The sequence below is a fragment of the Zophobas morio genome, unplaced genomic scaffold (genome assembly GCF_036711695.1).
Source record: "Zophobas morio isolate AGI-343-1 ecotype UQ-CSIRO unplaced genomic scaffold, CSIRO_AGI_Zmor_V1 ptg000002l, whole genome shotgun sequence".
In the NCBI taxonomy this organism is placed as follows: Eukaryota; Metazoa; Arthropoda; class Insecta; order Coleoptera; family Tenebrionidae; genus Zophobas; species Zophobas morio.
In genome coordinates, this window is record NW_026972107.1 from 17,738,843 (window position 1) to 17,751,889 (window position 13,047).

Here is a 13,047-nt window from a genome sequence, read left to right on the forward strand (position 1 = left end):
AATGGATGGATCAGCTAAATACGAAAATTTTAAATGTATCATAAAAAAAACTAAAATTCATTTCTTTGGCCGTGTTTTGTCTTTCATCCTTTTATTTGTCTTCCTATCGAAACATCTTTATATTTGAGTGATTGTGACAAAAAAACGTGCAAAACATCTCCCTTTTTCGGATTCTTGTTTTCATCGTTCCAACTTCGCATCCTGGAGGCTGTGTCTTTTGCAATAAAAATAGACTGGATTGAGTTAGAACAACAAGGGGAATGTTTTGGATTTGTTTTTCAACGACACATTAAAAACACATTTTACGATTTATTTATATAAAAAAATATATTTAAAACATCTGAATTAATTATAAGCCTTCTAATAATAATGACCACGTCCTTGACCCCTCTGAACCACTCCTGCAAAAAATGCAACAGTACAGAATAATTTTAATGCGGGTTACCTCACACATAAAATTTTTTATTCGAGTCATTTATATCTTTTCACATATAAATGACTCTTAAAAAGGTTGTTCCTGGGACATCTGTAAAACGACAAATGTTAATATACCTTGTCCGTTTTGGTTGCACCTATAGTAATAATATTTACCTATCATTAATGTAGAACTTTAATTTTGTCTTATCAGTTTACAGTTACAAATAACAAAAATCTTATTCTGAACAACATGTACGGTACTCGACCTTAAAAAATTCCCCTATTCGTGTTTATTTGGTTGCCTAAACCGCACGAAGAAGGGTTGTCAATGAAACGTAATTGCAATCGCTACCACAACGTAATGGATTGATTTAAAAATAAAGATTTTTTTACGAAATGAAGCCTTTGTAGACAAATTAACTTGTAATACCAAGATAGTATACTTTGCATGACCCGTTTTTCAAAAAGTCCCAGGCAGTTAAACGCAAAAAATGATGTCAAATTTTGCGGTACAAATAAAACGGACAAAGTCAACATTTGCTTACCTTATTCAGACATCCTTATTGTCCCGATTGCATTCACTAATGTCGCTTTAGCGGCTAGGTTGGGGACGTGAAACTGACGTTCATTCCCACACCCTCAACGAACATGTTACATCAACATGGACTTCAATTTCATTCAATACAACGTTCATTTGGATGTGTGAATTTTTGGGATGTATTAATTTATATCATACAATTTTTCACCTTCACGTCCCCGGGAAATTCGCTGTTGCGAGCGCCAAAGCCGCTTCAGACATTTTTCTGGATGCTTGAATTTAAAAACGTTGAACTCACACTGCATCGTATCTGAAAATATAAAAAAATCAAGTGTTTCTACATCGTGTTTTTACTTACCCCAGCCGTCAATATTTTTTCACAAGCCAACAAGGACAGGAGGAGGGCTGTCTCATTCGAGAATCGTGATGCAAGCATTGAGAACACGTTCTGTGGTTTCATCGCGCACATGCGTGCCTGACCCAGTGTTGCCAACGACTTCAATTTTTATGCGTGTGAGTGTGAGTTCAACGCAGTTTGCAAAAATTTTTTATGGGAATTTTAAATTTTTAAAATAGGTTCGTTTTCACCAGTACCAGAACACCTAAAAGGTGACTCTCCCGCAATTCACCAGGTCTAACGGTTCTTTTAGTCAATTCACTGTAGGTACTAAGAAATGTATTATTTTGAAAGAAATAAGTAATACAACCTAAAAGCAGCATTACTATTCCCTATAGTAGACATAGAAATATGTACGTCCTATTATAAATTATTCCATGTCTTTGTGCTCTCTACAAATATTCATCTAATTTTCGAAAGAAGAAATTATCGTAAAATATAAGTTGTTTTAATATACCTATTATTACATAAATAATTATATTGTCCTTATATAACTGATAGCGACTAATCAAAATTCCAGAGGCAAGCTTTGATCCACCGGTAAAAAATGAGATAATAAAGTCTAATATGTTATTCCCAAACTATCCGTCTGGTGTTCTAGATACTAGAAAATATGTAGTCAGTTATACGATTAAATGGTAAATATTTTGGATGTGTTGGTTTAGTATTAATTAAAAAGATCTTTCTGAGATATTCGACATAAATCCGACATTTCAAAATTTGTACCGATTATCAAGAATAAAAGTGCGAATAACCACCTTATTTGATAACCTGATCATATGAAAAATACTCTAAATTAATTACAGTTTAATAATTAAGTATTTTTTTATTCGGCTAAAATCATATTAATTAAGACTCCTGAGCATAATTAGGACGATAACTAGAAATTTGGTAGGTACTCCGATTAATTAATTAATTACCTTGATAATTAAGTGAAAATGAAAGTTTAATTAGCTTGATGAGTGATACGCTGACACGTCACTCTTTTAATGAGTGGAACGTGTCTGCTGTTTTACTCATGTGTCGAAAGAGTTTAGGCAGTACTTCTGAAATCGTTTGCCTTTTTCCGATTAAAGTAGGAGCATTTACTAAAGATTACAATAATTTCAAAATTCTAATAACTTGGCCCTCAAGAGATATTTTTAAAAAACATTTATATGAACCTATAAACAATACAAGTTAACAAGTTATTTCTATGCAGTGGTTGGAGGTAGGTAATGCAATTACAACGAATTACTTTTTTTGAGTAATTCAGTAATTTCACAATTACATTTTGCAATTATTTTTAAGCCAAATACCCAAAAATATTGTTTTGTTTTTCTCTACGAATCGTTTACCTGACCTACTGGCATTATTATACCTGGTTCGTCCCCACAAAGAGAAGATTAATCCAGTAGGGAGTTAAAATCTAAAACGAGTTTAGCACAGAATTTGTTAAGGTAACCATAATATACACGGCTCTTCATCATTTTAAGGGTGAGCTAAAGCATATTCCAGCATAGAGAAATACATATAAACTTCTGTGTAAGTTTTTGCCAAAAGTATACCTCCGGTACAACGTGTTAAAATTGTATCTATAAATATATCTGGTTTTCGCTATTTATGGATCAATTTTATATTTTCAAAAAGGTACATTAGTAGAAATTGTATTAAAAAATCCATTGCGCTTTACAGAAATAAAAATCTTAATAAATAATTCAGTAAACAGGGGCAGAATATTTAAAATATGTGGTCAAACAAACTTTAGCCATTTTTCTGGTCCAGTCAAATCTATAAGAGGTAACCGATAGAATCCGTCCTTTTAAATCCCTCATAATCCGACAATAAAATTTTATGAGAGTGTCGACCCTCGAAGGTTTTCTAAATTTAATCTGTAAGTCACAACGCCAAGTAAGAGGCAATTAAAGCCAGACTTTTCAGTTTACATTATCTTGTAGCCCCCTTCTAAGTCTTTAGGAACATCATTTTTATTAAAAATTAAAAGATTTGCGTCCGCAGGTAATTACCGGTGGATTAATATTTACGATACATTTACAAGTAGTCAATAAGATATTTTGAAATCTCCCACCAAGGCAAATTTTTGTTTAAAAGTTGTTGCAGTTGGTATCGAACTTTTGTTTGTAGCTAAAGTGGAATGAAATTAGGCGCAAAAGAATCGGCTCTTCAATTTTTGGTAAAATATGTAACATGTTACCCTATGCTAGTTGTAAAAAAACTGTTAGTTCGATGTTATATAATACGCGGCAAATAAATACTCCAGCTATTATGTAGGGTAAAGAGTAAAGATCACGAAACCGATGCCATTATAGCCTTAGAAGAACAATCAGGTATAAAAATTAGTCGATGCGGTCTATTTGTAGATTTAGAAGATTTTTTCAAATTTCCTTTAGATAATCAAACTCCCTCAGATGAAGTTTTTAAAGAACAAAGGGAGACAATTAGACTGAATCAAAGTGCTCCATGTTTTAGACATGTTTATAAAATATAACACAACAATTCCATCTAGCGCCGCAGTGGAAATGATGTTTAGTGTTGGCGCGGATGTTTTTAAGACAAAACCTCATCCCTTAGCTAATGAAAATTTTGAATGTCAGTTATTACTGAATTTAAATTATGAATATCGTCCTCTTGCGTGAAGTATTTATTTGTTTTATTGTATTTACTAATGTGAATATGTAACAAATGCGTTAGGTAGTAAAATAAATCACTCACTGCCTTTTTCATTCTAACACGTTTTTTCTTGAGCCGTTGGACCCATACAACAAATATCTAAAATTGTGTCTTCATCAAATTTTTCAAAGTGCAAAAAGTAATTGTTCCAATCACTGTTTCTATGTAAACATAGTTATGAAAAGACGACGCATTTTACCATTTTATTTTTTCGATAAGTGTTGACATTTTAAAAATCCACCACTTTTACTGATTCATGTTGGTGAAATAATAAATTTCCCTGTGGACCACGAGTTTGAATATTCTCAATCGCCGGAAGGGCAAAACAAGATCAAATGTAGGTATAGTTATACTAAAAAAAAACGATACCTGTTCTCCGTACGGATATGCGTACTAAATATACCAAAAATCACATTACGACGCTTTAATTTGACAACTGCTCGACGGCGAAACTTAACCCAAGTTAAGTACAACGTTGCGAGATAAAGTGTAGCGTTGTTAGATCTTTAAAGTATTTACAAAATTTAGCTTTAGTATATAAGAGGCCAAATTTCCTGCTTTGTCTGCCAAAATGCGATAGAAGGGTGCGTGAAGTAGTAGCTTCCGTTATTTTACGATCTGCTTCCTTCCGTTTTTGCGTTTCTAATCATGAAATGTTAGATACCTATACCTAGACTAGTTTAGGTTATTCGTTTGTGAAATACTGCTTCTTATAATTAAGTATCGTTTAAGTAACATAAAGAAATAAATTTGTTATCTACTAATATACGTACGAATACTCATCGATAACATTGGCATCATCTGGGCAACGAAACGTTGTATGTACCTACATCGTGTAATTTTTTAACGTGTTTTAATTTAGTATAAGCTGTAACAGTTTATTTCATCGGGTTCAGACTGCAATGCTGTTCACTTTTTGTACGATTCCATTTATTTCATAAATAAATTGCGATCAGTCATCACTAAATTATATCACTTTTCAGAGGCTACACGGTAATCTTTAATACAATTACCTTGTCAGCCATGGTTCCTGTCCGGATGAAACTAGGACTCGACATTTCGCCCACTCTCATTAACAGCATATTTTCGGAAGTTCGGTAAATGGCAGGAGAGAAGAAGCGAAAGACAAAGGAATATCTCTATGCATTGTCCACTCTTTAGAAATGTGAACGAACGTCAAACCATCAATTCCATTAATCCCCATTCAGGTGCACATACACGTAATCGGATTACGCTCGATAACAATAACTTGTTTTAACGTTTTAATTATGCAGGTAAACCATTTTGTTCCCGATAACGTCAGCTTAATAAAAGTTATTTCTACTACCATCCTTTTCAGTTTTTGGATACAGTTGTAAGGTTTCAAAAAATTTGCGGTCTCTAGCTCTCACTCTGTATATTTTACATCCAGCATTACATGGTAAAACGCAACGTTCGAGGGCCGCTTATTATAAAGCTTATTCTTTTAAAAGAAAAAAAAATAACTGTCAAATTTACATACCTGCATGCTACGTAATTGAAAGAAAAAGTTGAAGCCTTAATAATACTGAAAACTTGACTACAGGTCAGAGTAATATAAAAATAAAAAATGTACAAAACAGCAAGCTTAGAATATTGTAAATAAAACGCAAAATACATAGAAAAGCTAGTACGATTTTACGGCTAAAAAAGTCTACTGTATTCTAAACTTATGGACCTCATTAAATGATAATATGATTGCGTTTTGATATATTTATTACAGATTTGATAGTACTAATTATTATAGTGAGTGTTATTTTGTCCACCGACTAACGATAATTATTTTTTTTATCACAGTTCTGCTACTCCCAACGTTGTTTAAACTTGTCAACCTTCCCACTCCATTCTCCGTTTTATCCAGTATCAGTATCCAAATCCAAATGTAAAGCATCTTGTCAAAATTGCACTGAACCTAAACTTTACAACAATTACAAGTTGATGTACTTCTTGTGTTTTCTGTTATGAGCTGACAGATCTGAAGAAGTAGTAAATCTCTTATCACAAATAGTACAAGAATACGGTTTTTCGCCAGTGTGTATTCTTATATGCACTTTAAGTGACGAAGACTGTGTAAACCGTTTCCCACAAGTGAAACAAGTGTACGGTTTCTCTCCAGTATGCGTCCGCATATGCTTCTGCAAATACTGATGCCTTGTAAACTGTCTATCGCAAACAGGACAAGTAGATAAATTCTCACCAGTGTGAGTTCTAGTATGTTCTTGCAAATACGCCGCTGTGGTAAATTTCTTGTCGCACGTAAGACACGTGAATTTCTCCCCTGTGTGTTTCATCATATGCGTTTGCAACTCAGACGCGTAATTGCAAATTTTATCGCACATTGTACACTTATAGGGCTGCTTTCCTGTATGTTCCCTCATGTGAACAGTTAACTGAGAAGAGTGCGTAAATTTCGCGTCGCAAACTTTACAGCTCACTTTCTCTCCCGTGTGCTTGCGCATATGTACATTTAAATGTGACGATTGCGTAAATGACTTCGAGCAAATAGTACAAGTATAAGGCCGTTCTCCTGTATGCGTCTTAATGTGAGAATTTAAAATGTACGTGCTAGCGAATTTCTTCCCGCAAGTCACACAGCTAAACGGTTTTTCCCCGGTGTGAGTGCGCATGTGCACTTTTAAATCGGCTGCCGTCAAGCAACGTCGATCGCAGCAAGTACAAGCGTATGGTTTTTCTCCCGTATGAGATTTCATATGCATCGTCAGCTCTCCTTTGATCGTAAATCTCTTACTACAGACGGCACACTGGAACGGTTTCTCTCCCGTATGTCTCCTAATATGTTCACGCAAATGAGACGAATGATAAAAACGCTTTTCACAATATTTACATTCGAACGGTTTTTCTCCAGTATGAGTGCGCATATGAATGCGCAGATTCGCATTTTTTCGATAGTTTTTTCCGCAGACTGTACAAGTGAAGGGTTTTAATTCGATTCCTTCGTGGTCTTGAGAAGTAGGAGTGGGAGGGCGCACTTGAATCCCTGTTGTTCGTTTAATCACCTGTCGGGGTTGGACAGCAATATGAGTTTGCTGGAGCTGAGGCATGGTCTGAATTGTTTGAATCTGCTGATGGACCTGAGAATTCGTAGACATTTGTGGTAATTGTTGCGGCTGGGGTTGTTCTTGCTCTGGAGGAGATTCATGTTCCTGGGTGTTTAAAATAACTATACCTGTTGCTGTGGATGGATCTGGACTCACACTGTTCGATCGAGGGACATCTACTAAAGCGTCGTTTTTGGCCAAGTCTTCTTCATTGTCGAGAAAATGTTTTAAATGAAGGTATTCCGCGTTTTGGGGCTCTTCTACGCTAATGGGTATCTCGTCTTGATTGCCCGTGGGTAAGGCAAAGTCAAATTTTGTTGGTGTTGTAAGTGTTCTAGATCCTAACTGTTTATCTTCCTGGAGATGACTTATGTATCGATGTAACGTATGATCGGATTGTAAACAGATATTACGAAAGTCGTAGGCCACACGGAGTCGCTCTATACATGTTGCACAAATTAACGACGGCAAACCCTCCTTTTGCCACATCTAGAGTGCAACAAAAATTAAATTAATACAAAATACTACAGGGCAATGAATTTAACTAAATAACTTACAACTTCCGAAACGCAAGACAGTAGTTTGTCGCAAAATTTTATTGAATCATTGTCTTGTGCACTTGTGGGTGTTAATGAACAATCTATCCGTAAACACGCCCTGCAGCAGTCTGCGACGTTTATTATGTTTTCCATAATAATTCCATTGGGAGTTCTGTCTTGAAAAGTTATTTGATCAGACATGGAATTAAAGTTAATTTATAACCTTAATTGCAATTTACAAACGTCAAGAGTAGTTGGTAACAAATCCGGCACCAACATGATTTTGCGGAGCCGTCGCAGGCATACCAACAGATACTTTTTGTAATAAATTAAAATAAATTTAAATGTTTCAAACATGTGTAAACAATTAATTGCATTAGAAATTAAATGATAAAGCTCATGACGATTTAGGTGTTAATTTACAAAATCAATTTTTTTTGTTTCAAATTTGCTACAGTGCTGCCCCCTTCCGAATACTCTTTTTTTGTTATTTTTTGACATGGCTGTCAAAACTAATGTTTATAAATACAACAAATTCGCTACGGTAAGAATTAATAATAAATTTTTAATGTAAAAATGGTGTAAAAAAACTTTCAACAATTAAACATGAATAGTGTTTTTCAATTAACAGACTGTTGTCGCACATGTTTGCGAGTGGAAAGTGCTTTAACCCCCTTAAATACGTTAGATAGTGACAATATAAAATTATGTGATAAACTTATAGCCTGCGTATCTGATATAGTAAGTTAACACCTGTATAAAAACTTTCCATTGAATGTTTTTTCTTCAGGCATGGACAAAACCTGGATACTCAAATTTAATGTGTTCAAACTGTACAGAGAAACTTAGAGTAGCATATGACTTCCGATTGATGTGTATTCACTCGGAAAACACGTCACAGCAGTATTTTGGGCAAGACAAAGTTACTTCTTACACTAATTTAGACGACTATCAGTTAACAAGTACAATTCATATTCAAAACAATATCATTGAACATCCACAGAAGGAAAATACTTCAGCAAACAGTGATTATCTTAGTCTTCTTGATGAGGAAACCATTTCTAAGTCCACTAAACAAGTGGAAAATTCAAGAAGTGTTTCTCCAGATTCAGTGGCCACCACAGGTTTTGCAAGGTATGAAAAAGTTGTTAAGAAAACAGGAGTGCCTACAAAATCAGTTAAAACGCAAACTCAGCCTTTACCGCAATATATTTCGTTAACGCCGGCAGCTGCACGTCTGGAGGCTCAACAGACTAAAACTACAATAGTTGTAGAAGATCCATATAAGTTTGAATGTACACTTTGTGGTAAAAAGTACGCTAAAAATGCAAATTTAAAAATACACATGAGAACTCACACAGGTGAAAAACCATTTGAGTGTAAATATTGTGACAAAAAATTTTATCATTCATCACATTTAAGAGAACATATCCGTAGACATACAGGTGAGAAGCCTTTTCAGTGCAGTGTTTGTCAGAAACGTTTCACAATTACTGCTGAGTTGACAGTTCACATGAGGATACATACTGGAGAAAAGCCTTATGCATGCAACTGTTGTGAAAAAAGGTACATAAAAGCGAGTGACCTTCAAGTTCATATGAGGTCTCACACGGGGGAAAAACCATTTGCTTGTAGTTATTGTGACAAGAAATTTACATCAGGATATATTTTAAATTCACATTTAAAAACGCACACAGGGGATAGACCGTGGCAATGCTCTCTATGTTCAAAAAGTTTCACCCAATCCTCTCATTTAACAGTTCACATGAAGAAACACACAGGAGAAAAATTCATTTGTAAAATTTGTAATGAAGAGTTCACACATTCTTCACAACTAACTGTACATATGAGACAACACACAGGGCGGCAACCATATAAATGTACAGTTTGTGACAAAGTTTGTAACTATGCTTCTGAACTTCAAACCCACATGGTTAAACATACAGGAGAAAAATTTACCTGCATTACTTGTGATAAAAAATTTACAACAGCTGCATATCTGCAAGAACATACAAGGACACACACTGGCGAGAACTTGTTTAATTGTAGCATATGTGATCGCACATTTACAAGAGCAACATATCTTGAGAAGCATATAAGAACACATACTGGAGAACGACCTTACACATGTGAAATTTGTGGAAAAAAATTCACCCAGAGCAGTAGTTTAAATGTTCACATTAGGAAGCATACGGGAGAGAAGCCATACACATGCAACATTTGCAATAGGAGTTTTGCCACATCATCTTATTTATCTGTACATTTAAGGAAACACAAAAAGTATATAAATATGTAATAGTATATTTATTTAATCAAATGTCATTAACTAAGCTATAAATTGTTCCTTAGTTTGCTGCTCACTTTTATAATTTATTTTACTTTTAGTTAGAGCTTTCTAACACGTTCCAAGTCTTTCAAAATATTTGCAGATAAGGTACAAATCATTGATGGATTATGTTGAAGCAGCAAATTAACATTGAATGTTGTAGTGTATATAAGCTCTTTATTTATGATATTTTTGTATTTAAGACATCAGTAAAAATAAAAATATACATAAGAACATATTTTAAATTCACTACAACTGGGCATCAGTTTCTTTAGGTGAAAGAATGAGTAGTGTTTGGTATGAATGATATCCACATTTATTTAAGTCTATAATACAAAACATGGTATGAAATCTTAAATACTTTGCAAATAGTATGATTCTTTAATGATAGTTGGAATGAATCAAATGTCACAAATGAAAACAAGCTTTCAAATAAAATATCCAAACGATCAGCTAATAATGAAACAATTTCAAAACGTATAATTTTTGATAAGACTAGAAACATCTTGTGATAAATTACTGTTATTTTTTGTTTTTTAAAGCATTTGCAAGCCACTCCATGGCCATATCCAGTCCCTCACCTTTAGTAGCTGATGTTTTGAATATTTGGAAAGTTCTATTTTTTAAAGCCTCGAGGCCAAGTGCTTGATGTACTTCTTTAAGTGACATACACCCTGGTATATCTTGTTTATTTGCCAACACTACCAAAATTGCATCTCCTAATTCTTCTTCCTACAAACAAACAAATAAGATCATTTTTAACACAGAGGGGCAGAATTACCCTAAGCATATGAAATAATTCATCTTTTGAAATACCCATTCTTTCTTTATCAGCTGAATCCACCACATATATAATTGCATCTGTATTGCTATAATAACACCTCCAATATGGCCTAAGGAAGCAAATTTTATTATTTTCTCCACGTAATAACGTGCGTGCCTCTACGTACCTTATACTTGTCTGGCCACCCAAATCCCATACTTGAAAATTGAGATTTTTATACTGGACTTGTTCAACATTGAATCCGATAGTAGGAATTGTTGTAACAACTTCACCTACTTGTAACCTATACAATATAGTAGTTTTACCGGCCCCATCTAAGCCTAAAATCAAAATTCGCATCTCCCGAGCACCCAAAAGGCTTTTAAAATAACTGAATAGAACACCTACAAATGTTTGTATAACCTAAAAATTGTTTTTAAACTATTGGAACGTGAATCTGCTTACCCATTGCTTCCAACTAAATTTAATATGCAAATAATGATTTCGTTGCAGTAAATTATTATTCCATTTTATAAAAGATTACGAACTAAAAAGTTAAAGCCTTTAATTTCCACCAACCTGACGTGTCGTAAACATAAACTGCCAAGTCTGTCAAACGCCGACAAAAACGTCACTATTTTTAGCAGAGTAGCCAACATTAAGCGTAAGAACACACGTAACGAGGTTACTCAAACCCGTACCGCGGCAAAAACGTGCCGTAAGTAATTATTCCGTAACGTAACGTTGTTTATATCGATATCGAACTCTGGAGAGCAGATATACAGGAGACGTAGGAAATCTGGAACTACGGGTAATGGGTTAACTTAGTAATTGTTATAAAAGTAGTGTTTATTTTTTGTGTCTGCTTTTTTGACTGTAAAAAATAAAGTCTTTTAATTTATATTGCAGCTAATTTCAGATTTCTGAACTAAAATACGACAGTCTCAGAAATTGAGTATAATCCGTTTCCCTACTTATCGAGTAATAAATTTCAATTGAACCAATAAGATACTACATGGGGAAAGAAATTAAGAGCATATATCGTGCCAATGACAGAAATAAAATAAATTTTCATTGTAAAAGACTTTTAGAGAATGACTCAGATTTGAATAACACGCAAGAATAAAATTATTTTGATATGTATGAGTTACGGATAACATAATATGAAAGCTGACTTTAATGGCACTTCGACTGACTTTTTTTGTAACTAAAATAACATACTCTTTTAAGTATTGTTCACATCTACTTAAATTAATGTAACTTAAAAAATATACCTATAATTAGCGCAAAGTCAAATATATGTTAAACTAAAACAAGTTTCATTCTTAGTGCGTGAATTTATACTATTGTTGAGAGACGTGGTTTTATAGATGCTTTTTAATTTTGCTTAATTTTGACTGTATGCTTATTTAAGTCGATGTAAATGGCACTTTTTTATACTTGGAGTCTATGAATCCATCTTGATTTTTTAAGCTAGGCATTCAAACTTTCGAAAAAAAAACAAAATATTATAACAACATTTTATAATTTAACTTTGTAGTTGAAAAACTGAATGCTCTCAAATCTTGCAAATGTTTTAAGATTGTCGTAAGCAGTGGCGACGTAGCGTGGTTTGGCACCGATAGTAATTTTGATGTTCAATTTGTCGTATTTAAAAGGGTTGCAGAAGAAAAGCGTTGGATTTAAGTTAAAATTTATCATTTTAGACAGGTTTTAAGTTTCTTGTTGTCGAAATAAGTCTACACATACTAAGAAAAAAAAGCAAAATGTAGCCCCGCCCACCCGCCCTATCTCAATTGTGATGATTTTTTTTTATTTGTCGTGAGCCAAGGGGACGGAGCTTAACTGCAAAATCCTTATTTCTCTGTGATAAATTAAAAACATGTTTTTGAGTATCGTGTTGTTCAAAGAATATTATGTATATTAAGAAAAAAATAAAGCCGAAGATGTGCCCCCCCCCCCCATACTCGCCCCGATCTCAATTCTCAATTGTGACGAATTTTCCATTCGTTATCAGATCGAGGGGCGGGGCTTAATTGCAAGATCGATATTTGTCTACAAGAATTTACAGTTGTAAGCATGTTTTAAGTTTCTTGTTTTGAAAAGACAACTACGTACTATCACAGCCAAACAAATGGAAACACCTAACCTCCTCATGGCATCGATTTTTATTTAATTTTTCTATTGTAAGTGCAATTTCTCTGTCACGTTGATGTTAAAAGACGTCAGGAAATCAGAGACGTTCATTCTAAAGCAGACACAAAATACATTTAACAAATACAATTGAAAAATTAAATAAAAATCGATGACATGAGCAATT

At 34.0% G+C, this 13,047-nt stretch overlaps 3 protein-coding genes and 1 long non-coding RNA gene across 4 annotated transcripts; 1 reads left to right on the forward strand and 3 right to left on the reverse strand.

Annotated features, from left to right (window-relative positions):
• Nucleotides 1–326: 326 nt before the first annotated feature.
• On the reverse strand, nucleotides 327–1,680 carry LOC135121238 (uncharacterized). Its single transcript, XR_010278910.1, has 3 exons — nucleotides 1,314–1,680; nucleotides 963–1,265; nucleotides 327–401 (listed from the first exon to the last, which is right to left on the reverse strand). It is a non-coding gene; the product is annotated as an uncharacterized LOC135121238 (long non-coding RNA).
• A 3,721-nt stretch (nucleotides 1,681–5,401) lies between these two features.
• Nucleotides 5,402–7,901, reverse strand: LOC135129221 (gastrula zinc finger protein XlCGF57.1-like). Its single transcript, XM_064056365.1, has 2 exons — nucleotides 7,657–7,901; nucleotides 5,402–7,588 (listed from the first exon to the last, which is right to left on the reverse strand). The coding sequence occupies exons 1-2, from the start codon at nucleotides 7,837–7,839 to the stop codon at nucleotides 5,969–5,971; spliced, it is 1,803 nt and encodes a 600-aa protein (XP_063912435.1). The 5' UTR covers nucleotides 7,840–7,901; the 3' UTR covers nucleotides 5,402–5,968.
• Nucleotides 7,902–8,149: 248 nt separating this feature from the next.
• LOC135129231 (zinc finger protein 235-like) lies at nucleotides 8,150–10,161 on the forward strand. Its single transcript, XM_064056375.1, has 2 exons — nucleotides 8,150–8,379; nucleotides 8,429–10,161. The coding sequence occupies exons 1-2, from the start codon at nucleotides 8,245–8,247 to the stop codon at nucleotides 9,932–9,934; spliced, it is 1,641 nt and encodes a 546-aa protein (XP_063912445.1). The 5' UTR covers nucleotides 8,150–8,244; the 3' UTR covers nucleotides 9,935–10,161.
• Nucleotides 10,162–10,257: 96 nt separating this feature from the next.
• On the reverse strand, nucleotides 10,258–11,356 carry LOC135129339 (ADP-ribosylation factor-like protein 1). The gene is made up of 4 exons (XM_064056489.1): nucleotides 11,193–11,356; nucleotides 10,915–11,131; nucleotides 10,746–10,857; nucleotides 10,258–10,696 (listed from the first exon to the last, which is right to left on the reverse strand). The coding sequence occupies exons 1-4, from the start codon at nucleotides 11,194–11,196 to the stop codon at nucleotides 10,487–10,489; spliced, it is 543 nt and encodes a 180-aa protein (XP_063912559.1). The 5' UTR covers nucleotides 11,197–11,356; the 3' UTR covers nucleotides 10,258–10,486.
• Nucleotides 11,357–13,047: the final 1,691 nt, after the last annotated feature.